The 22,321-nt window shown below is 48.5% G+C and overlaps 1 protein-coding gene and 1 long non-coding RNA gene across 3 annotated transcripts in view; one reads left to right on the forward strand and one right to left on the reverse strand.

Annotated features, from left to right (window-relative positions):
• Positions 1-1,423: 1,423 nt before the first annotated feature.
• On the reverse strand, positions 1,424-17,398 carry LOC139052750 (uncharacterized). The gene is made up of 3 exons (XR_011510044.1): positions 17,263-17,398; positions 10,419-10,554; positions 1,424-1,976 (listed from the first exon to the last, which is right to left on the reverse strand). It is a non-coding gene; the product is annotated as an uncharacterized lncRNA (long non-coding RNA).
• A 2,331-nt stretch (positions 17,399-19,729) lies between these two features.
• The window catches only part of LOC135897529 (UDP-galactose translocator-like), a 68,457-nt gene continuing 65,865 nt past the window's right edge, over positions 19,730-22,321 (forward strand). Inside the window, exon 1 of one of the 2 annotated variants that reach the window (XM_065426176.2) lies at positions 19,730-19,859. Coding sequence is in view for 1 of the 2 variants with exons in the window: in XM_065426175.2 (XP_065282247.1) it covers positions 20,209-20,281 (73 nt within the window). In the remaining variant the exon portion in view is untranslated. The other variant, XM_065426175.2, reaches the window with a different exon arrangement.

Genomic DNA, 22,321 nt, shown 5'->3' on the forward strand with positions numbered 1-22,321 from the left:
GAGTTATCACCTGGCCCAAGGAACTTCTAGTGGCAGCCTGTCTTGATCTCGCAATTCCTGGCACTGCCCAATATACAGCATGCCTGACTGCTGCAGTGGTCAAGTACTCTGCAGCTGTAGGAAACCGAGGGATAAGGGTTGATTGCACAATTTATGGCATTTCCAAATTTTTAACTTAGTACCATCTCTATACTATGTCGACACTATGCCACTAGACCATTGCTGTGCTGCAGTCACCATAATATTAATTACACATCGTATACACAAGCTATACAACTGTTTAGGCAAAATTTTAAACTGCGCGAGGAAGACAGGACGTGAACTGAAACATAGACACACGCAAAGGACAGACTTCCAACTGGTTTTATTTTGTGAAAGCAAAGAATATATAAGGTACTTCAATATAGCAAAACAAGGAGCAATTGCAAATAATTTGTGCACGAGGTATTGACGAAAAATATCAAGGCCATGTATGCATTAAGAGTGCAGGAGAGTCTTAATGTGCCCATCTAAGACTTTAATTCTTTCCTTGAGAATCTCCTCTTGCAGTGCAGGAGCTGCAACAGCAAAAGCTGCCTGTCTTATGAGGAACAGAATAAATTCCTTTCGAAGGCAAACTCAAGAACAGAAAGAGAAGTCATCAAGGCATTCCACATCGCTAAAAGGTGTGACAAGTTAGCTCACCTTCTTGATCCCTATCAAGGAAAGAAAGAATTCTTAGATGGGCACATTGGGACTCTACTGCGCTCTTAATGCACAGGTAGCCTTGCTATTTTTTGTCACTGCCTCGTGCACAATTTCTTTGCGAATGTTCTTTGTTTTGCCATTTTGAAGAACCTTATAAACTCTCTGCCTTCACCAAACAAAGCCAGTCAGAAGTCTACACTTTGTGCATGCATCTATGTTTTTGTTCATGTCCTGTCTTCCTCGCAGAGTTTAAAATTTTGCTGAAGCTACGGGCTGACTAGCCCAAAACATGCCTTACTTCAGTTTACAGCTGGGCTTGTTGGTAAAGCTACACAATGCAGCTCAAGTGTGTCTGCTCTTCAGTGTTCTCATGATGTGGCTCAGCCTTGAGTGCATGTGTAGTTTCAATACTGGCTACTATATTTTAATGACTAATATAATTTCTATCTTCAACTTCCAGCCAGACAGAGTATCTCATACTACATTCTGAACATTGCTGCAGTGTAGCAGGATTTCTGTCTAATGCATTGGCCTCTACCACCAAATGCCTGAGAAATTAAAAAAAATTATCTAGATTCCAAGCACAGTGGGGATTCATATTACAGGAGGCATACTGCAGGTAAATGGCTACTGTCGGGGTTGTCGGACGATCCTACGGCTGTCAAGCTGATGTAGGAGTCGTCGGACTACCTCGCCGCTGCCACCATTTGAAGGAGTCGGCGGTCGTAGATGAGGAACTCGGTTAACAGGATTTATTTACAGGATTAACATATTTTAAGACAAGATACATTGGCAGTCTAGCGCGACTCCCATATGGAGCCCGCAAGATTAACATTCAGCAAAACAGCATTCGAGCACACAGCTCACTACTACATTTTGGCATAACATCGAGCACTCAGCTCCTTACGACGAGCACGACACGAGCACGAGCACACTCTAGCAGTCTGCAAACGCTGCTTATAAGCCTCCGCTTGACGTCATAGTTCGACGTCATCGTTCGGCGTGGACGGAGCACGAATGGTCGGGAATGTGCGTCCAATCATGGTAAACTTGCCGCCGCCCCGCAGTACAGCCCACACACACAAAGGCTAACACGTTCGAGCCTACACACACAAAGGCTAACGCGTTCGAGGGCTTTGTAGAACTCTCGGTATAACCCGCGGTGTCTTCGACCGAGGGCCTCGTAGAACTTTGCGCCGTCCCGGGTGGCGCGGCGGCGCACCACATTCCAGAGCTGCCCGCGCGCCACGTGGCCGCCTGTCATCCGTAGTTCTCAGAAGGCGCCTCGTCTGGGGGGGTTGGAACACGCGCAGCGGGCTGAAAGCTGCCACGTTGCCACCCCCGTACGGCCATTCCTAACACTACATAGTGTTGGTTCGGGTTCTTCCAAACATTGCAGTGTTGACCAATGTGTTTGTGTCTGGCGAGTGATTGCATATATGACACAAGCTTTGTGAGGAGAGTACGAATGCAAAGGCATGGTTTCTTTGCCTCTTTCCTAACACTTTGTGGCGGCTGCTGTTTTGATGAGTGGAAAACTTGGCTTATGCAGTATGCGCAAATTGGTTTGAGACTTTTAAGACCAATTTCCTTGAGGCAAAGTTTAGCATGGAGCCAGTTTTGTCACAAGGAAGTTATTCCTACTCACACACGCCTGTTTTGTTTTTGTTTTTTTCATTTAGTTTCAGGTCCACCTAAAGTATTGCCGTCATGACAGCCGTCACATATAATATGGTGGCATCAATTTTTGTATTAATCATTCGAGTATTGAAATCTAAAAGTTTGCAGCAGTGTAAAAGGACAGGAGGACAAGAGGAGAGAGGAGAAGAGAGGTTGCAGTGTAACAGAAATAGGCAAGCACTAATTGAGCGACAAGACCACTGGACACAGGAAAAGCAGATTTAGCTGAAACACAGCAGCCTGTAAGGAAGAGACGGAACATAATTCATTGTGAAGCTAAGTCTGCATCACAGTTTTATATACCATCGGAAATCATGAACAAGCCAGAGGCAAAGCATACTGTTACGGGGATGTTGGGAGTATAGAAAGACTGTATTTACAATATATATTGTCACGTGGTAGTGACGGTTGAGAAGGCAGCAAAACTATGATTAATGAAACGAGCGTTTTATTGGGCGAACTTGTGCACTCAAAAGAGGCTACACTCAAAGAAGGATGGTAGCGGCGAACACAATCGGCGGTCGTCGAAAATCTGATGAGCGGGTCAAGCGCGTCAGCTTTTATACATCTGTCGTCAAATGTTCCAGAGCAGTCACTGGGACCTGCGTGCCTTCCACAATGTTCCACATTATTCGCGTCGCGCACACATGCGATCAGATAACACAAGTTGCGGTGAAAGACAGTGGACGGAACCATCGATAACATTCCAGAAACTTCTTTTACATGCAGGCACGTCCTGTGCGATAACATTTGTTAGGCGGCGAGAAGTGGTCGCCCAATAAAGATAAAGAAGTACACGTGTCAATATAAAAGATGAGGCAGAGTAGTTAAGATGGCTGACCACCAACAGCACGCAGCAGCCAGCATGCTGCGGTCTTCTTCCTCTCTTTTTTCGTCCTTCCGTAACAGGACCCCCGGGTGGTGAAGCGCCGTCTCGGCTCATGGTAGGCAAAAAATCGCGAGCGAAGTATGGCTTCAGCCGCGAAACATGCACGACGTCAACAGGCGTCAGACTTGAGGATGCATCAAACCGAAGTGGCAATATCTCGTAATTTACGTCGTTAACTTGACTTAGGACTTCATAAGGCCCTGTGTAGTGAGAGAGACGCTTCTGGGAGAGGCCAACCCGACGACATGGTGACCAAAGGAGCATTCAAGCACCTGGTGCGAACTTAACATCGCGATGGCATCAGTCGTAACTCTTTTGGTATATGCTGCGGGGCTAATAAACGAGATCGGGCGACTTGACATGCCCTGTGAGCACGATCGATGACTTCATCAGCATGGTCAGTTGCAACACGTGGCACAGAAGGGATTATGATGTCAAAGGGCAAAGTGGGGTTGCAACCATACAAAAGATAAAAGGGTGAATATCCTGCAGTGTCACTTCGGGACAAGTTATACACAAACGGCACGTAGGCCAGCGTGGTGTCCCAGTCGCGGTGATCGCTGGAGACCTACATCGACAGCATCTCTGTGATTGTTCGGTTGGGACATTCCATAAGACCATTTGTTTGTTGGTGGTAGGCGGTGGACAGCTTATGCTCAGTGGCACAAGAGCGGACGAGGTCATCGACAACTAGAGACAAGAATGAGCAGCTGCGGTCTGTAATAACTGTCAAGGTGCACCATGGTGGAGAATGACGGCGTGGAGGAGAATATCGACGACGTCTGTTGCACAACTAGTCGGCAACGCCTTTGTTATCGCATAGCGTGTCATGTAATCAGTAGCGATGGCAACCGACTTGTTAGCTCTAGTCGTCGTCGGAAAAGTGCCAGGTAAGTCAAGGCCTAAGCGAGAGAACGGTTCACAGGGAACTTCGACTGGATGGAGTCCTCCGACAGGTGGTAGGGGAAGTTTCTTCCGGCACTGACACAATTCGCAAGTTGCGACATAACAGTGCACAAAGCAGTAGAGACCTGGCCAGAAGAACCGGCGTTGTACATGATCGTATGTATGCAAAACTTCAAGGTGTCCCACCGTCGGTGCATCGTGAAGTTGTTCAAGAGCAACAGATTGCAGATGACGAGGACGGCGAAGGAGCAACTCAGGGCCATCAGCATTCATACTGCGGTGGTAGAGGATGCCGTTGCGCGGCAAGAACATGCGGCATGTGCCGTCAGTGCTGTCGGAGTGATTGCACTCCGGCAATGATGGACTGTAAGGACTCTTCGCGTTGTTGTTCGGTGCGCATGTCAGTCATGTCACTGAAAACCATCACGCAGGTCACCGGATCATGCACAGAAGGATCAAGTGGATCCACGGAGTGACAAGAGGCAGTTAGTGTCCTTGTGGAGGCATCCAGTCTTGTAATTGACAATAATGGAAAATTCCTGGAGCCACAAAGCCCAGCCACCAAGCCGTCCTGTCGGGTCCCGTAGGGAAGACAGCCGGCAGAGTGCGTGGTGGTCTGTAACGACCCAAAATGTACGGCCATACAAATATGGCCGGAACTTGACGACAGCCGAAACTAAAGCGAAGCACTCCCACTCGGTGATGGGGTAATTTCTCTCAGCAGGTGACAGCAGGCGGCTGGCGTAGGCTATCACGCACTCCGTACCATTCTGTTATTGATCGAGAACAGCGCCGATGCCATGGCCGCTAGCGCCAGCGTGGACTTCGGTCAGTGCAGATGGATCAAAGTGGGCAAGTATGGGAAGGGTGGTCAGAAACCTGATGAGAGCGGCAAACACATGAGCCTGCTCTGGGCCCCATGAGAATGGCGTGTTCTTCTTTTTGATCTGTCAAAGGCCGAGCAATGTTGGCAAGGTTTTTGATGAAACAATGAAAGTAATAACACAGGACGAAGAAGCAGCGCACGTCAGAAGCAGAATGTGGCACAGGGAAACTGCGTATGGCACGAACTTTTTACGAATCTGGTTGGACACCGGATGCGTCAATGAGGTGCCCCAACACGGTAATCTGACGGCGCCCAAATTAACACTTCGTGGAGTTGGAGGCCAGCTTTCCAGAAGACCGCAATGATGGCAGTGAGTCGGGTAAGGCAGCTGCCCAACATGGGAGAAAAAACAGCTTCGTCAAGGTAACAAAGACAGGTGGTCCATTTGTAGCATCGCAGAAGAGAGTCCATCACAAGTTCACATGTCGCAGGAGCACTGCATAGGCAAAAGGGCATGACTTTGAATTGATATAAGCCATCCGGTGTGATGAAGGCTGTCTTCTCCAACCATTTCATCAACCGAAATCTGCCAGTAGCTGGATCGAAGATCGATGGAAAATAAGTATTTAGCTCTGTGCAAGCAGTCCAAGGCGTCATCGATGCATGGTAGTGGGTAGAAGTCTTTTCGCATGATCGCATTTAAATGGCAATAATCTACGAAAATATGCCAGGCGCCATCTTTCTTTTTTCACATGGACGACAGGCGTAGGGCTGGCTGATGGCTCGATGACCCCTTTGCGGAGCGTTTTGCTCACCTCTGATTGGATGACTCGACGTTCAGCATGCGATGCACGATAGGGATGCTGACAAATAGGATTTGTGTCTCCAGTGTTTATATGGTAGTGAACAACAGAGGTTCAGCCTAAAGGCCTGTTGCCAAAATCAAAGATTCCACTGTACGATTCAAGCAGGAGACGCATGTCCCTGGCCGGTGCAGAGGTAAGGTTAAGTGCAGTCATTTTTGCAAAGTCGTCCGTTAAGGAACCAGAGCTGGGCGCTGCGATTGGCACTAATAAACCACTCTCAAAATTCAGACTCTCAATATCAAATTCAGAACCACTAGGAACGCTATCCAAGAACATGCTGGCCGGAATCACTTGAGGGCACAGGCTGAAATTCAAAAGAGGTAAAACAATGTCATTATTAAAAACCGTGACCGGTTCAAAGCACATCGATGATGGGGCGAAGCACATATTCACCATCAGGAACCTGTGGCTGGGCAGTCAAAATGACATAAGTAACTGCTTCGGGTGACAGACGCACATCACGAAGCGAGCACAAGTGCAGTGCTCGGAGCATCGGCGAGTTGAGGCAGTTCTAACTGAAGAACGCCGGCCGTGCAGTCGTGGAGAGCAGAATGAGTGGATAAAAAAATTACCGACGATTACGTTACTTCCTAATGCGAAATTTGAGCGCAGCAAATAAGCTGTTTCACCTTTTCGATAGATTGAGGCAAAGAAATCGAGCAACACATGTATCATCTCGACGGCGGCGACGGTAAGCTTCTGCTTCGGCGGCACGCACCTCTGGATTCTGACGGCGACGGCGCTGGGCCTCTGCTCTGGCAGCTCCTTTAGCAGCAGCAGCAGCAGCAGCAGACGGAGGACTTCCATCGGTCGTCTCGCTCATGGCTCAGAAAGAACTGGCAGATAATTTCGCAGTGGCGAACGGCAGCGGCAATTTCGGCTCGGGCGGTGCACATATACAGATCCGCCGCCACCGATCTGGCTCTCTGATTGCCACCGCACAGGGTGAACGGCAGCGGCAATTTCGGCTCGGGCGGTGTACATATACAGATCCGCCGCCACCGATCTGGCTCTCTGATTGCCACCGCACAGGGGTTGCATTGGAGGAGGAGCGAAGAAAGGAATTAAGTTCGAGCCGGCGCTTTGACAACCGGAGACTCACAGGAAGAGGGGGGAGGGGGGCGGCGTGTACACCCAGCGGCAAACGATGGGGGCAGAAGCGCGCGCAGCAAGCGGACAACACGATAAAGGGAGGAGGGAAGAGATAGCAGCGACTGACTGATGCCGCTGACGCCGATAGTGAGTCAACCCCAGCTGCGGAGTTGGTTTCAGGGACAACGCCGCCGATGCCGACACAAACAATATGACACCCTCGCTTCCGCAGCGCTAAGAACCAGGTCTAGCCGTGGGAAGGTGGTCACGTATTCGTCGACGTGCCGGGGCCTACGTGAAATAACCGGCGCGTCGGCAACTGAAGAGCACCCTATCCGCCACACAAGAACAGAGGGGGGGGGGACCCTTTCCTCCTCTTTCTGCATGGCGGCGACGGTGTTCTATGCAGTCACGTTATCTTGACTCTCTAGCGGCGTCAGCGGCATCCAGCGGTATCAGTCGGTCGCTGCTAGCGCTGGGGGGATGAAAGGGGGGCGGAGCTGGTTACGAGGCCGACGACGACGCGAAACCCAGGAACGGACGCCAAAGAGCTGCGCTCTAAAAGTCAAATCCTAGGATAACGTTGTGAGGGAAGATGTTGCTCACAGAAAAGAGAACAGAAGTAGGGCGGCCAGCTATACTTGCAGTACACATTCCAAGAACCAGCATTCCACCGTCAGCCATGTGAAGCACTCGGGCAGCTGCTGGGGTGAGGACCTTCTTTAAAATACTACGCAGGCTAGCACTCATCACAGGTATGTCGGCTCCACTGTCGATGAGTGCTTGGACAGCTATGCTGTCTATTTTAACGCCAATTACACTTCTCCTTGTGTGCATAGACAGAGGATTTGCTGCAGCATTAGGCAATGCAGCACCACCTCCGAGGGCTGCATTTCTTAGTTTTACGAACGGGTGCGGCCAAACGCCACAGGGGACGAAAGGCGACGTGGCTGTGGCGAACGCGAAGATGGGCGACGTGTTTGCGGTGAACGAGACTGGTGTCCGTGCGGCGATGGTGAGCGACTGTACCACATGTTCCTAGCAGAGTTGGCGCTGTTAGATTCGGCAGTAGGCGAAACGTTGCGGGAATTTTCATCAAAACGGCTCAGGTTGCTTGGCATGCGAAGTGTTAAGGGCCACGAGTTGTGACAATATCAGGCGACATGACCAATGCGGCAGCAGGTGAAACATATCGGCTGGTCGTCCGCAGTTCTCTACTCAGTCGGGTTGCGATAACACGGAGAGAAGTGTCGGGGTGGAGCAAAAATAGTAGAAGGGCGTTTGTTAGCTCTGGGATTGGCACCAGCACAGACAGAACGTAAGCCAATGTTTTCAAGTTCCTGGTGAATGATGGCTTGTAAGAAGGGGACTGAAAATGTTGTAGCGTCAGGGATAGGCGAACAGAAATGCAGGCGCCATCGCATCCAGTTCACGTCAACGATTCGCACCACATCCTCCGACAGCAACACATGCTGCTGTGTGGGTTGATCTTCACACGTTGCAGCAGTAGTGGGAAGTCTGGGGAATGGTTGCAAGACGCATCGGCTTTTGGCATGCTGGAATCGTCGGCACTCTTTAAAGATAACATCAACTGTCGAGCAGCTTTTGCGCATGAGCAGATTAAAGGCGTCGTCAGCAATCCTTAAGCACATGCCCGACCTTCTCAGCTTCTGTCATGTCGTGATCGGGTTTGCTTTACGACAAAGTGCCAGCATGTCTTGGATGTACAAGAGATAGGACTCCGTGGGGGATTGGGCACAGGGGGCCTGTTCCTGTTTCGCATCAATTTTATGGCCGGCTGGTTTGCCAAACAAATCTGTCAACTTCTCTTTGCATTGGTCCCAGCTGGTTAGCTCCTCTTCGTGGTTTTCATTACACATTTGCCATGCCTCTTAGGTAGAACAACAGGTTGACTAGCACACGCGTGGGGTCCCATCTGTTGATTCCACTCACACGTTCGTACATAGCCACCCACTTTTCAACATCGGTGCCATTGGTCCCACAGAAAGTTCCAGGATCCTTGGGTTGCGCAACCACAACCTTGGCTATGCCCAATGACAAGGTACTGCAAGATGCTACTTTACCCCCAGATGTCACCTCTTATGACATTTCAAGGCAGCGAGACTGAGACTGCACTGTATTCAGCGGCACTGACAACCATGATGTAGAGGATTGACTTTCCCCCTATGTACAACACATCAGCAGAATAAGAACAAGGAAATGCCCCACACAGGTGCATGGCACTAAACTGGATGCACTACCTGCTGTATGCAAGAGAGAATGAGGAAGAATGAGCTTCCCATTACTCCTGAGCACCTACCTACAACTGCTTTTATGGGCACAGCATTGAAGCTGCAATAGCGGTAATGCCTAACACCACATGAAATACAAAGCACACTACGTCAACACAGAGAAACCAAAACAACTGCACACACTTCTCACCGAAATAGACGCAACACCTGCTTTGTTGCATCTGAGCTGAAACGGGTGAATCCCAAACTCTGTGTCACATAACATCTGAAAAAATTAGCTGCTACGAGAGAACCAATGAGATTAATCTGGCGCGCTATGCATGCATCTTTAGCCTAATATGTAAAGAATTGGGCTGCTGCACTAAGGACCCAGATTAACGACCCACCATCAGGCACATTACTAACTATTATTGAGCCTAGCTGACTGGATGTACGAAGAAGCCAGGAGACAGCTCATGATAATGCTTTGCATAAGAGACAACGAAGCTGAACCCACGTTTTCTGCCTTGTGCTTGCAATGCTCTACCAAGTGAGCTTCAACGGCAGTTGTCCCAATGTCAGTTTTCTTGGATAGCTGCGCATATGTACTAAGCATAGCCGTGGGAGTGCTAGGCAGCAGCACTCACAGTTATGATGGCAGACGTGTAGTATCCTTTAAAACACCGACATTACAAAGCACATGATCTTAGAAGCTCACAACTGGCTAATAAACACTCGTTTTCTACCATGAGGCCCCAAGGCAGCCGAAATCAAAACATTTGTATCTTATGAGCGAGAAAAATCGGGGGAACCATGCAGCTCAATTTTTTGTTTACAAAAAGCATGTGATGGCAACAGACAATGAAGCAACAGTGATATATATAGAAAAATGGGTTAGAGCTGACAACAATCATTGGCAGCTCACACTATAATGCTTTCTCTACAATTTATTGGCTCAAAACATCTGGCAGCAAATCCTCTGGATTCTTCTACTATGTCTTTTGCAACTGAAATTTTAAATGTGTGTAATACTTCATGGCAACTTAAAATGGTTAAGCATCTCCATACCTTAAATTTGTGGACCAGCTTTGTCACCTTTCTAGAACAATAACTCTCTGGTGTCATACATCACTCAAACCAACTAATTCTCACTCAAAGCACTACTTATTAAATCTACCTTTAGATGAGCAGTACCTTCATTAGACGCAGCTGCATACCTTTTTGCAAATGGATATACATACCACGCTCAGATTGAGCAAACCAAACAAACCAACAGCAACCAGTACTTGTGTCCATTTGTCTTCAACGAGGCAGAGACAGGCCAGGTCTCGATAAACACAACAAATATAAGGTACAGGCAGAGGAAATAAGCAGAAGCTGTAAAGACAGCAGCAAAGTGAAACAAATTAGACAAGTTTGCAAACAGTCAGCGATCTGGGCCGCGGACAATGCACAACGTTACTGCTACAATTAGAAGCAAATGCTCCTCATGCAACAAGAAAAAACACGTTTTAGCTGTAAACAGAGAGAAGAAGAAGAAGCCGACTAGTGCGGTCGTGCAAACATCGGCTCCCGCTTCGATCAATGTTCTTGCGCCGAATTTTTGTGCCACCCCTGAGAACCTGGTGGCGATCGACGCGTCGTATCACAAGGATTACGTGGATGCCCATTTTTTGCCGGTGGGTTCATTTTTCGCTTCGTTGAAAACTGTTTTCTGCGTGCCACGTAGAAAAGGTGCCAGCCCCTGGCTCGCGCTGTAGGCCTAGGCCTCACGCGCACGACGGAATGTAGGCATGGCCTCCGGCTCAGCTGTTGAAGGCATGGAGATCACCCCAGAGGAAGATATCGGATGGATGACAGCCATCACTCGCCGAAGGAGACGCGCATTAGCCGCTGGCGGGAAATCCGTGGCTATAAAGGATACCAACCATGGCGGGAAAGGTAGTCGCCGCACGGCCACCTCGCAGAACGTGCTTAAGCGCGTCGCTACCGCCTCTAGGATCCCGATGCTACCGAGGGATCACATCAAGATAATTGTCCGCCCCCGTGGCGGCCTCGACGTTAAAAAGTTCAGCCTGGTGCATCTCTCCAGAGCGCTGGCCATGGCAGCAGCCTTAGCGCCGGAAGACACGACGGAGGACACGTACTGTCCGAACGGCTGTCAGAACATCTTGGTGGTATCGACTCCGCGGGAAGAAAACGCAAAAGCTTACGCCAAGGTACGCAAGATCCATACGAGGGATGGACCCTTCGAAGTGGCGGCCTACGCCGCAGCGGGAGAAGATACATGTAAGGGTGTTGTTCGCGGTATCGACCTGGACATTAGCGACGCGGAACTGAAAACCCTTTTCGTCAATCACCGAAATCCGGGCCTCGTCGAGGTACGTCGGATCAAGCAGACTACAACGGTGGTGGTACTTTTTGAAGGACAAAGAGTGCCAAACCACGTTATTTGTGGTAACGTACTCATGCCCTGTTATCTCTACCGACGACAGATAGATGTGTGCTACGGCTGTGGTGCAATCGGACATAGATCCGACGTGTGTCCCAATCCGGCAAGTGTTAGAAAGTGTAGGGGCTGTGGAATCACTTCCCCACCTGAAGACCATCATTGCGATCCCAAGTGCGCTATTTGCGGTGGTGCACACCCAACTGGGGACCGAAAATGCAGTCGAAGATTCCAGATGCCTTACATTGTGAGGCAAAGGCGTCGTAGGCGCCAACGACAGCAAGCACGCTGTACACAGGTGACCGAAGACATTGAAGACAGCAACAATTCCCAGCGCAAAGGGGTCATGCTAGAAAATGACGCCAACTTGCGCTCTCGCACGAGAGGACGCTCCAGCTCACGAGGGCGCTCCCGCTCCAGGGGGCGTTCTCGATCCAGAGGACAACCCAGCTCTGGAGAATCTTCTGGTGTTGACCCGCAACCCCGAGGACCTGGGTCAAGATCGAGGTCCCGTTCACAGTCGACCCCAAGAGCAACCTGGGCCGATCGAGTCAAGAACGGAGGCCTTGGGAAACCAGGACAACCGACAAGGGCAAGGTCCAGGAGTACTAATGGTAGGGCACAGCCGGAACGTGAGTCAAATCCCCGAATATTGGCATTAGAATCAGAAAATCAGAAATTAAGGCAAGAACTGTCTGAGCTCAGGGAGGCTTTCAAATCCTTTAAAGAAAGGTCCGAAACACCCCGTAGTCAGATGGACACAACGGCTCCAAAACCCTTGGCCGGCAAACCTAAACGTAAAGCCCCCCACCCCGTTCCCATTAGCGAAACAGAGGAAGAAGATTTAGAAACCTCTGAGGCAGATGAGATGGGAGAGAGTGAGGCACCCCCCAAGAACAAAAAAGTCAGAATAGCCGCAAGGTTGGCCACAATAGACAGGACTCTGGCGAAAATCATGGAGCTCATCACTAATCTAGATGCTCGAGTGGGTCAACTAGAAAGGCCCAAAGTTAAGGCAAAGGCAAGCGCAGCGGCTGCATCGGCAGTCCACGGAGGCACAAGCGGCAGCCCGAGCGCGGACTCTAGGGGTTCGGGCAATCAACCAGTGGTATCATAATGGCTTCAAACGACAACAATAACATTAAAATATGGCAGTGGAATTGTGCGAGTTTCCGAAGGCGCAAGGCTCCCCTGCAGCAGCTTATTAGATCGGCCAAAGTTAAGCCGCACGTTATTCTCTTACAGGAAACACTAGCTAAGGAGGATATCTCTCTACCGGGTTACAACTCCGAAACATTGACCATTCCAGGGGGTCGGGGAATAGCGACTTTGGTTCGAAAGGGTACCTCCTATGAAACTCACGAGCTTCCCAAGTACAAGGTTGGTCTAGAAGCACAAATGATTGAACTCATTCTGAAGAACAAAAAAGCAGCTAACGTGTATATAGCTAACGTTTATAGCTCTCCGCAAGATAGGAAAAGGGAGTTTAAGACCCTCTTGGGCCGCATTTCCAGTAAGGCAGATACAGCCCCACTCGTAGTGGCTGGGGACTTCAACGCTCCTAACAAAGAATGGGGCTATGGTCATCAGAGCGTCAAGGGTACTAATTTAGCAACCACGGCAAGTGAATTAAATTTTGCTCTTATTACAGATGCTAACTTCCCCACGAGAACTGGTACCTCTACTACCAGAGATACAACCCCCGATCTTACATTCCTTCGGGGAATTGAAGGCTCATGGGACAATCTGCAGGAGAATTTAGGAAGTGATCATTACATAATTGAAGTGATCTTACAGACGCAACCACCACCACTAAGGAAATATGAGTATGTGGACTGGGATCTCTTCCGTAAGTTGCGTAAGGAAACCAGCATAGATGACGAATCTTATGAGGAGCTCTTAGATCAACTAAAGGCAACGATTAGGAAAGCTACTAAAGCAGTCTCAACAGAAATCGAAGTCCCAAAAATGGACTCCAAACTAGCTCACATGCTGGAAGCGAAAAATTCTCTCCTAACCAGATGGAAGAGTCACAGACTCAATAGAAGACTTAGAGCCAAGGTCGCCCAAGTTAATCGTGATATCGAGACATACGCGGCTCAGCTTTCACGTCAACAATGGGACGAAACTTGCTCAGAAACAGACGGCAGATTGCGCAGAGGAGGCAAATGGAATCTATTGAAGAGCCTACTTAATGACAAGCTCTCCAGAGGTACTACAAACCTCACCATAAACAGACTCGTCAATAAACAGATAACTATAGGACGGACAGCAAGAGAGGTCGCAAACGACCTCGCACACATGTACCTGCCACTTAAAAATGAATATAAAAACGAAGAAGAAGTAAGCGAACCTTACTCCGGAATATCGCAACCGGACTTGGACAGTGACTTCACTGCAGCTGAGATAAGGCATGTACTTTTTAATTTAAATGGGAGATCTGCCCCGGGTCTGGATGGCATCACAAATAAACTTTTGCGAAACCTGGATGATGATGCCATAGACATAATCACGGTCAAAATTAATAGTCACTGGAGATCCGGCACTGTCCCACCGGAATGGAGGGAGGCCAAGGTGACGTTTATACCAAAACCCGGGAAACCACTAACAAAGGAGAACCTCAGGCCCATATCACTTACATCCTGTATTGGTAAAGTAGCCGAACATGCTATTCATAACAGGATAATAGAACACATAGAAAACCAGGAGCTTTTCAGGCACAATCTCATAGGCTTTCGGAAGGCATTATCCACACAGGACGCCATGCTCATGATCAAACGGGCTATTATTGACGACCCTAGCAGGGACGTAAAGGGCATCCTGGGTCTCGATCTTAACAAAGCATTTGATACGGTGGCACATAAACATATTCTACATGAAATCTCAACCTTGAACCTGGGAAGCAATTTTTACAATTATGTGAGGTCCTTTCTAGCTAATCGGACAGCTCGCGTCAAACTCGGCATAGTCACAGGCGGTCCATACAATTTAGGCAACAACGGCACACCACAAGGTTCAGTATTGTCCCCACTCCTCTTTAACATTGCCATGCACAGGCTCTCGGAGGAATTGTCCAAAATTCCGAGCTTGGGGCACGTCATATACGCTGACGATATCACAGTGTGGGTCCCCAGGGGGTCACTCGCAGCACTAGAGCAGACACTACAGGCAGCGGTAGACACCACAGAATCCTTCCTTAAGGGCACCGGACTCAGGCTATCACCTAGTAAATCTGAGCTGCTGCTTTTTAGACAGGGAAGACAAGGTGTTAGAAACCTTGTGCCTTTAGAAACTCTGCCAATAAAAATCACAGACAACACAGGACGGGTCATACCCAGAGTAGAGCAAATAAAAATTCTAGGTCTTCTCATTGACGCAAGGAGCTGTAACGCTACAGCCCCGAACCGTCTCACAGGTCAGGCCAACAGTACTTTAAAGCTCCTGGGCAGGGTTTCAAACCGAAATGCAGGCCTCAAGGAGGACAATCTCATCAGAGCATATCATGCATTTTTCATCAGTCATGTGACGTACATTGCATCATACCTGAACTGGGGGAAAGGAGAGAAGGCTAAGCTAAACGCACTTATACGCTCCGGACTCAAAAGGGCTCTGGGACTCCCGCACGGAACGAGTACCGAACTCCTCAACAAGTTAGGACTGCATAACACTATAGATGAGCTCATTGAGGCACATTCGATGTCACAAATTGCAAGACTCTCCAACACTAAGTCAGGGTGTAAAATTCTAGATGAAGTCGGAATACTGCCTCGAGGAGGAGACGTCTCTAAGCTCAAAATACCCAAGGAGGTGGAGACACAATTAGTTGTGGACCCCATACCTAGAAATATTCATCCTGTGTACAACAAAGGCAGAAGGGACGCCAGGGCCAAATGCATTCTGGGTAAACTGCACCAACAACACAGCTCAGCTCTTTTTGTCGATGCAACTCGTTATGGATCGGGCAACCGCTACGCTATTGCCGTGGTCGATGAGAGCGGTAAATTAATAAGTGCGGCGTCACTAAGAACGAGCTCCATTCATGCCGCCGAAGAAGCGAGCATAGCACTTGCAATTACAATGAGGAGAGGCTCCACAATTTTCTCCGATTCCCGTACAGCTATTAGGAATTACTCAGCCGGCTTCATCTCAGCGGAAGCACACAAGTTACTTAAACACAGTATTAATACTCATAATTACGACCAACTGGGTAGCTCACACCTAGTCTGGTTTCCGGCTCATCAGGGCCACTCGGTCAGCCCCAGTGGCTGCAATCCTAACGAGCAAGTTCACTCTGCTGTGCGAGATCTCACATGCCGCGCATCAGATCAGGAACTGCTCCAGGATGACTGCGGCTCCTACAAAGACCCACTTACTACTTTTCACGAGATCACCTCACACTATAGGGACGGTAGGAGATTTTTTCCTCCCCCCCATCAGAAGCTCAACCGAGCTCAGGCAGTCACATTAAGAATGATTCAAACTAAATCTTATCCCACACCTTTTGTGCTTAACAAAATTGACCGGGACTTTCCCGCGGAATGTAAAAGTTGTGGACACACTCCGTGTCTATTTGATCATATGTTCTGGCTGTGCCCCAACCAAAGGGCTTCGGATCTCAACAGTGAGGAGGACTGGAGTCGGCGCATATCCAGCGATGTCCTCCAAGATCAACTCCTGGCCGTCCGGAGAGCTCACGACATCGGGAAAGCCTTTGGCCTACCGGTGCCTACGTGGGCGGAGCCACCAACATAGCCCGGGGGCTTGTGCCCTCGGACCCTAGTTTCTCTGGACTAAAATAAAGTTCTTGCCATGCCATGCCAGCTGTAAACAGCACGACCGCGCGGAGTTGGTTGATATTCTAAAAACAGCACATACAACAATTAAAGCAGACACATTACATGTGTCATCTGTCTTCTTGCTGTTTTTACAATATCGGTCACGGTTGCAAAGCTACGCACATGATCTATGAACGAAAGCAACGGACGTACATATAAAGCTTGGTGAGCTGATTCATACTAATATATATATATGTTGAATTAAGAAAGTTCCCGTAAAAGTGATAGTAGCAGCAGCAGTAAAGTGGTTTCGTTTACCACCTCGCTCACATCGTACGCATTGTATTATTTAACTCCACGGCTCGCAAAGGAGCTACTAAGAAGCTTCAAGTGAAGGAAATACGCTTTCGATCGTTATCTCACTGCAACGAATGAAAGCCTCTGACGCCCATACCGCGGTCAGCAATGAGAAAGGTAATTAAATGCAGCAATGCGCTGCATGGGTAAATAAGGAGGGCATAGCGTAGTCATCCTATTGAGATGGAGAAAAATAGACTTAAGAACGCGATAAACATCATAGGACGACATCCACGCTAGTTGAGTGCATGCATTTCTGGCGCGTGGAAGATGTCGCTGTTTTTTTTTGTTAATTTTTTTACATCGGTGCAACGCGTAGGAACTGCAGTGTTGAAGGCCCGAACGAATAAATTATACTGCGATCACTGCGGGCCTGCGACAACCGTTTCGTGTTCCTTCGAATTTCGAGATCACATCGACAACAGCTCGAATGCGCAACCGGCGTTTTACGTGTCAGCAAGAGCACGACGTGAGCAAGAGAACGGGTAATCGCACAACACTTACCGTTGCTCCAAGTACGTCGCGGTAGCACCAGCAGCTGGGCAACAAATGTCATCAAGCCCTGCCCCACCGCAGTGTCCGCAACTTGAAGCTTCGCATTCGCCCAAAACTAAAAGCGGACCACAGCCCTACGTACGCGCGCGAACGAGACGCAAGCCATGCCGTCTGAGTTCGAGAGTAGCTATTTCATAAAAGCAAAAACAAACAACAATGTGACGTCACATCCGGTAAAGTCAACTTGTCCTCCTTTCTCACCTTCTCTCAGCTAACGCATGCGCAGCGACCACGGAGCACTCGGGGGCGATGTTCAGGTCTCGCTTACCCATTGTAGCCGTCGCGCCTTGAGTTGCGGTCGGTTGTCAAGAGATGGCGCCACCTACAGCCCTATCTCCGCCAAGGGGGCTAGGGCGGTGTGGTGTCGCGGCGGTAGCGGCGGCGGCTGCTTGGAAAGCGCGGCGACACAGGGAGACATCGCAACACATCCGTTCACTTGTACTTGAATAAACTGGTTGTGCTCTGGCGACTTTCGACGAAATTTTAGTTTCTTGCAGTTATGGCAATTGGTTCACTAAGTAGCGTTCACGAGTAACGTAACAAAAAGCCCACAGCAGTTCGTTTTACACGTACACGCTCTCATCCTTGCATGTCGCTTCGCGCAGCATTACTATAGTCTCGCGTAATTCTGCTGAAAATTGTGGTGTCAAAGCAGGTTCAACGACAACATAAAAGCTATTCACTTGAACTTGGTGTGTGCGTAATGAAGGGTCCATCTTCTTTCTGGGGTTTTACGTGCCAAAACCATGGTTCTGATTATAAGGCACGCCGTAGCTAGCTAGTGGAGGGCTCCGGATTAGTTTTGACCCCCTAGGGTTCTTTAACGTGCACTACAACGCAAGCACACGCGCCTTTTTACATATCGTCTCCATTTAAATGAGGCCGCCGCGGTCACATTCCCGTAATTACAGTTTAAGCACCTTGCGGGACAGAGGTTTGCGGTCAAGGAACTTAACAACCGCATTCCTGTCGCTAGCGCTGACGGCATAGTTGGTGAACAGCGGCTTCATAAACTTCTTAGTGATGAGCTGCAGGAGAACCTTGCGATGGTCGCTGTCTGTGTTGCCACAGCTGAGAACATTAAGTTCCATGAGCGCTGCGACACTTCTCTCAACGCAAACCTCCAAGGGCTTTGTGAAATGTTTTCTGTGGGGAAGCACGTGGTCTACAAGCTTCCGAAGACCAATCAACAGTTTTGCGAGTTCCTGGCTCGGGTAGAAGAGCCCGCCCCGATCTTGGTGGGCAATGAGGCCAAGGAGAGGTGTGTTGCCTTTCTGACACTGCAATAGGGCGATGCAGTTCGAGCAGACAATGCTTTCACTTGCAGCTCTCACTATGAAGCCTCCAACCATGGCGACGCTGGCTTCGTCCGGACCTGTTATGCATGGTGTCAACGTTGTGAGGTGGTTCTTTAAGTCATTCACTGCCTGGTCGAGAAATTTGTTACCGGTGGCAGGCATGGTGGGGCTGTGTTGAATGGGAAGCAGCTGCCTTGCGACGAATGATGTCGAGCTCTGAACGTTGCTCTGGTCGGAGGCAGCAACGATATGCCTGTCTTCAGCATTTTTTCCAGCCCGCATATCGCGCTCTTCACGTCAAGTATATCATTGCTACCGCAACTTCGGCGCAGAAAGCCAAACATGGATTCTATCGGGTCACTCGACATTTTGCGTGTGAGCACAAACCGGAACTTCTTCACAGTCAGCAAGTGACGAATGCACTGCACATTTGACGTGGTCGCAAAGACAAGAGCGTGGTATGTTTCCTTGCTTAAAAAGCTGCCAGCTGCACTTTCCTTCCTGAGGTCTTCGATGTAAGCAAGAAAAACAATCTCGAGCCACTCTAATCTAGGATCATCAGCATCCGTAAACTGGCGGGCGTCGGCGTTGTTGCAATGGATGTGTTGTTGGCAGTTGCTGATGTCCATTACTGTAAACCACCTCTGTATCATTTGCATGAATTCAATTGTGGGTCCTGCTGAAGCGAAGTCCAGATCACATGTGTGGCCGGCCTGATCTTTGAGGTAGCAAAGTGCGGCAGTTACGGGAACTGAAAACAACTGAACCGCTGACCTGACGTTCATTTTTTCGATGTTTGTTGGATACAGGTGTTTTCTGGTCAGGAACCTTACTGGCCTCACTGCCGAGTTTTTCTGCATTTTATACAGACTTTTCACATACCTTGATGTGATCTGCTTTTCTTTACCGAAGTCCTTCGCCAGAAACTGTGACCTCACATTTTTGATGATATGGCTTTGGTCGAAAGAAAGAAAAATCTCCTTAGAGGGATCGGCAGGGTGCGAAGCCTGTATGCTCGCCTTGCCTCCGCAAAGAATATCCATCGCTGCCACATTCACCTTGTGGAGGCGTTGCTCGGACCAGTAGGTCGTGGCTCGGACGCTCGGACACATACAATTGCCCTTGCGTGACGTAGTGCTATATCAGCCAATCAGCTTGCCAAGTTTTTGTCAACCAGCCAATCAACGTGCGCCTGATGGCTGGTTGATCGTACTAGATGGTAGAATACGTCTCCAGGCATTGCCCCAGGTTGCCTTCACGTCATTACTCGTTTTTTTCTGATCGTTTGTTTTACAGCGTTTCAATTGACGTGTTTGAGCGCCTACTAATCGTTCCACGTGCACCATTGCACTGATGCACCTTACGGGATTTCCGATTTATGTGTGCGCCTACTTGTTAATTCATGTAACTTTGAGTTGAGCCGAGGCCGTACACGCAGGTGGGCTGGACTCGCGCATGACACGCGTCCGCTTCGTCTGCCGTGCCTTCGGTGCGCGACTTGCCATATAATAGCGCTTCCAAACTCCGTCCAGAGGTGACTCCGTCTAACATCAAATTTGCCAACATTGAAGAAATATCTCGCTGTCTGTGATCAGTCATGACCGGCATCAGGAAGGACGAAGTTTTACTTGTCGGGTCTAGTGCTGCCGTCGCTGAACAAATCAAAACCGGTATGTGGCTGAGTCTTCTCCCCTGCGTGTTTTTGCTGCTAAGCAGATGACGAGGGAATACCCTCAGCTGTGGGATCATCAAGTACCAGCGCGTAAAAAAAAGAAAAGAAGAATGGACGGAAGTAGAAGTGATATACAGCGCTGTGTAAAGTCTCTTCTACATTCATCCCTTATTCTTTATGCGTTGGTGTTTGGCAATCAGGAATAACGAACTATCTCGAATTTCAGCTTTAGTACAGATGTGGGAACAAAAAAAGGGGGGGGGGAGGGTGTTGACGTCGGGAACTTATAGGGGTTCGTCTTCATTTAACCGCTGTTGTGTAACACACAAGTGATTTGTTCAGTTATTTGCCCTTCCCCGTAACGTCAACCCCGTTTATTGCTATAGCAATTACATGAACACCTAAAGCAAATTTTCGCAAATATTTAAAAATTCAGTATGTGCGCGGTGGACTGACCTCCAAGCCAGAGAGCAGACTAGGTAATGTTGCGCACTTTTTATAACCAGATGGTGCGAGAGAGCGGGAGCACAGGCAGCCCAAAAAAGCGCAGTTGCCGCAGGAGGAAGTAGCCGCAAAATGGGAAATATACCTGGAGAAAAAAATACATGGTTCAAATACTGGTGCAAGCAAAGATAAAAGGTGAAAGTGAACGTTGGTTGTCAGAAATGCGTGAGAAAAAGCGTGAGAAGGCCACACCAAGAATATTTTGGAACCACATAGAATTATTTGGCAGGAAGCCTGGAACAAACAAACTGGAAGGGGACATGGCATTACATTACATCCTAAAAATAACAGCCGAATCTTTCCAAGGCAATGACAAGGTTGTAGTTGAGGAAAAAAGGGGCGTCAAAGAGAACCAGATTGAAAAGGAGCTGGTGCTGACAAATTTCAACTGGAAGAAAGCTGAAGAGAAAATTCCAAAGCGCACAGCCACAGGTCTAGACGAGTTTCCCAGAACCAAAAAGTAAGGAAGCTCTGTTGAAAGCAGTAGAAGAAAGTCTAAAAGTAGGCGAATACCAGACATTTGGCAACAAAGTAGAATGAATTTAATTTATAAAGGTAAGGGGGAGAAATATAGAATTCACTCCTATAGTCTGTTGACCATTACATCGGTAATATACAGGTTACCAATGCAGGCTGCCAGCATGGGCAGCGAATAATGGCATTTTGGGAGAACTTCAGTATGGCTTCAGAATAGGTAGGCATTTAGATGATCACTTATGTGTCCTTACTCAGTGTATTAAAATATGAAGAGCAGAAAGAAGACCGTTATATGTAGCCTTTTTATACATTGCAGGAGCGTATGACAACGTAGACCGTAGCACTTTGTGGGATATTGTAGAAGGGGAAGGCTTAGGCGACAATTGTCTACAGCTTTTGAGATAGATTTACCTAGAAAAGACCGTTTGCGTTGAATGGGAAGAGAAGAAGAGCGAGGAGAAAGTTGATATCAACAAAGGACTGAGGCAGGGGTGCCCTTTATCCCCACTGCTGTTTATGATGTACGTGGTGTGGATGGAAAGGGCACTAGAATAAAGTGATATCGAGTTTAATCTCCTATCCAAACAGGCAGGTACAGTAGTAGAGCAGCAGCTTCCAGGTTCATTTTATGCGGGTGACATTGTGTTGCCTGCTAACAAGCAAAGAGATATGCAATATTTGGCTAATATTGCAGACAGGAATGTGAAAATATAGGATGAAAATATGGTGTTAAAAAAATCAGGTTATATGGTTTTCAATGAAAACAGTGAATAGACAGTTTCAATACAGGCAAGGAAATGCCTTGGTGTATGGATAAACGAAGGCAATTGATTGAATGCAGGTAAAAACAATAATAGCAAAGGGGAAGAGAAATGCAACCATGATGTAACACAGAGTGCCATGGGGATACAATAGGTAAGAGGTGTTTCGGGGTACGTGGAAAGGTGTAATAGTTCAAGGACTTAAATTCAGAAATGCATTATTCAAAAGACTAGCGCAAAATAGCAGGGACACAGACAGAGAAGACAACAGGATGAGCGCTAATGTCTTCTCTGTC

Source organism: Dermacentor albipictus, unplaced genomic scaffold (genome assembly GCF_038994185.2).
Source record: "Dermacentor albipictus isolate Rhodes 1998 colony unplaced genomic scaffold, USDA_Dalb.pri_finalv2 scaffold_32, whole genome shotgun sequence".
In the NCBI taxonomy this organism is placed as follows: Eukaryota; Metazoa; Arthropoda; class Arachnida; order Ixodida; family Ixodidae; genus Dermacentor; species Dermacentor albipictus.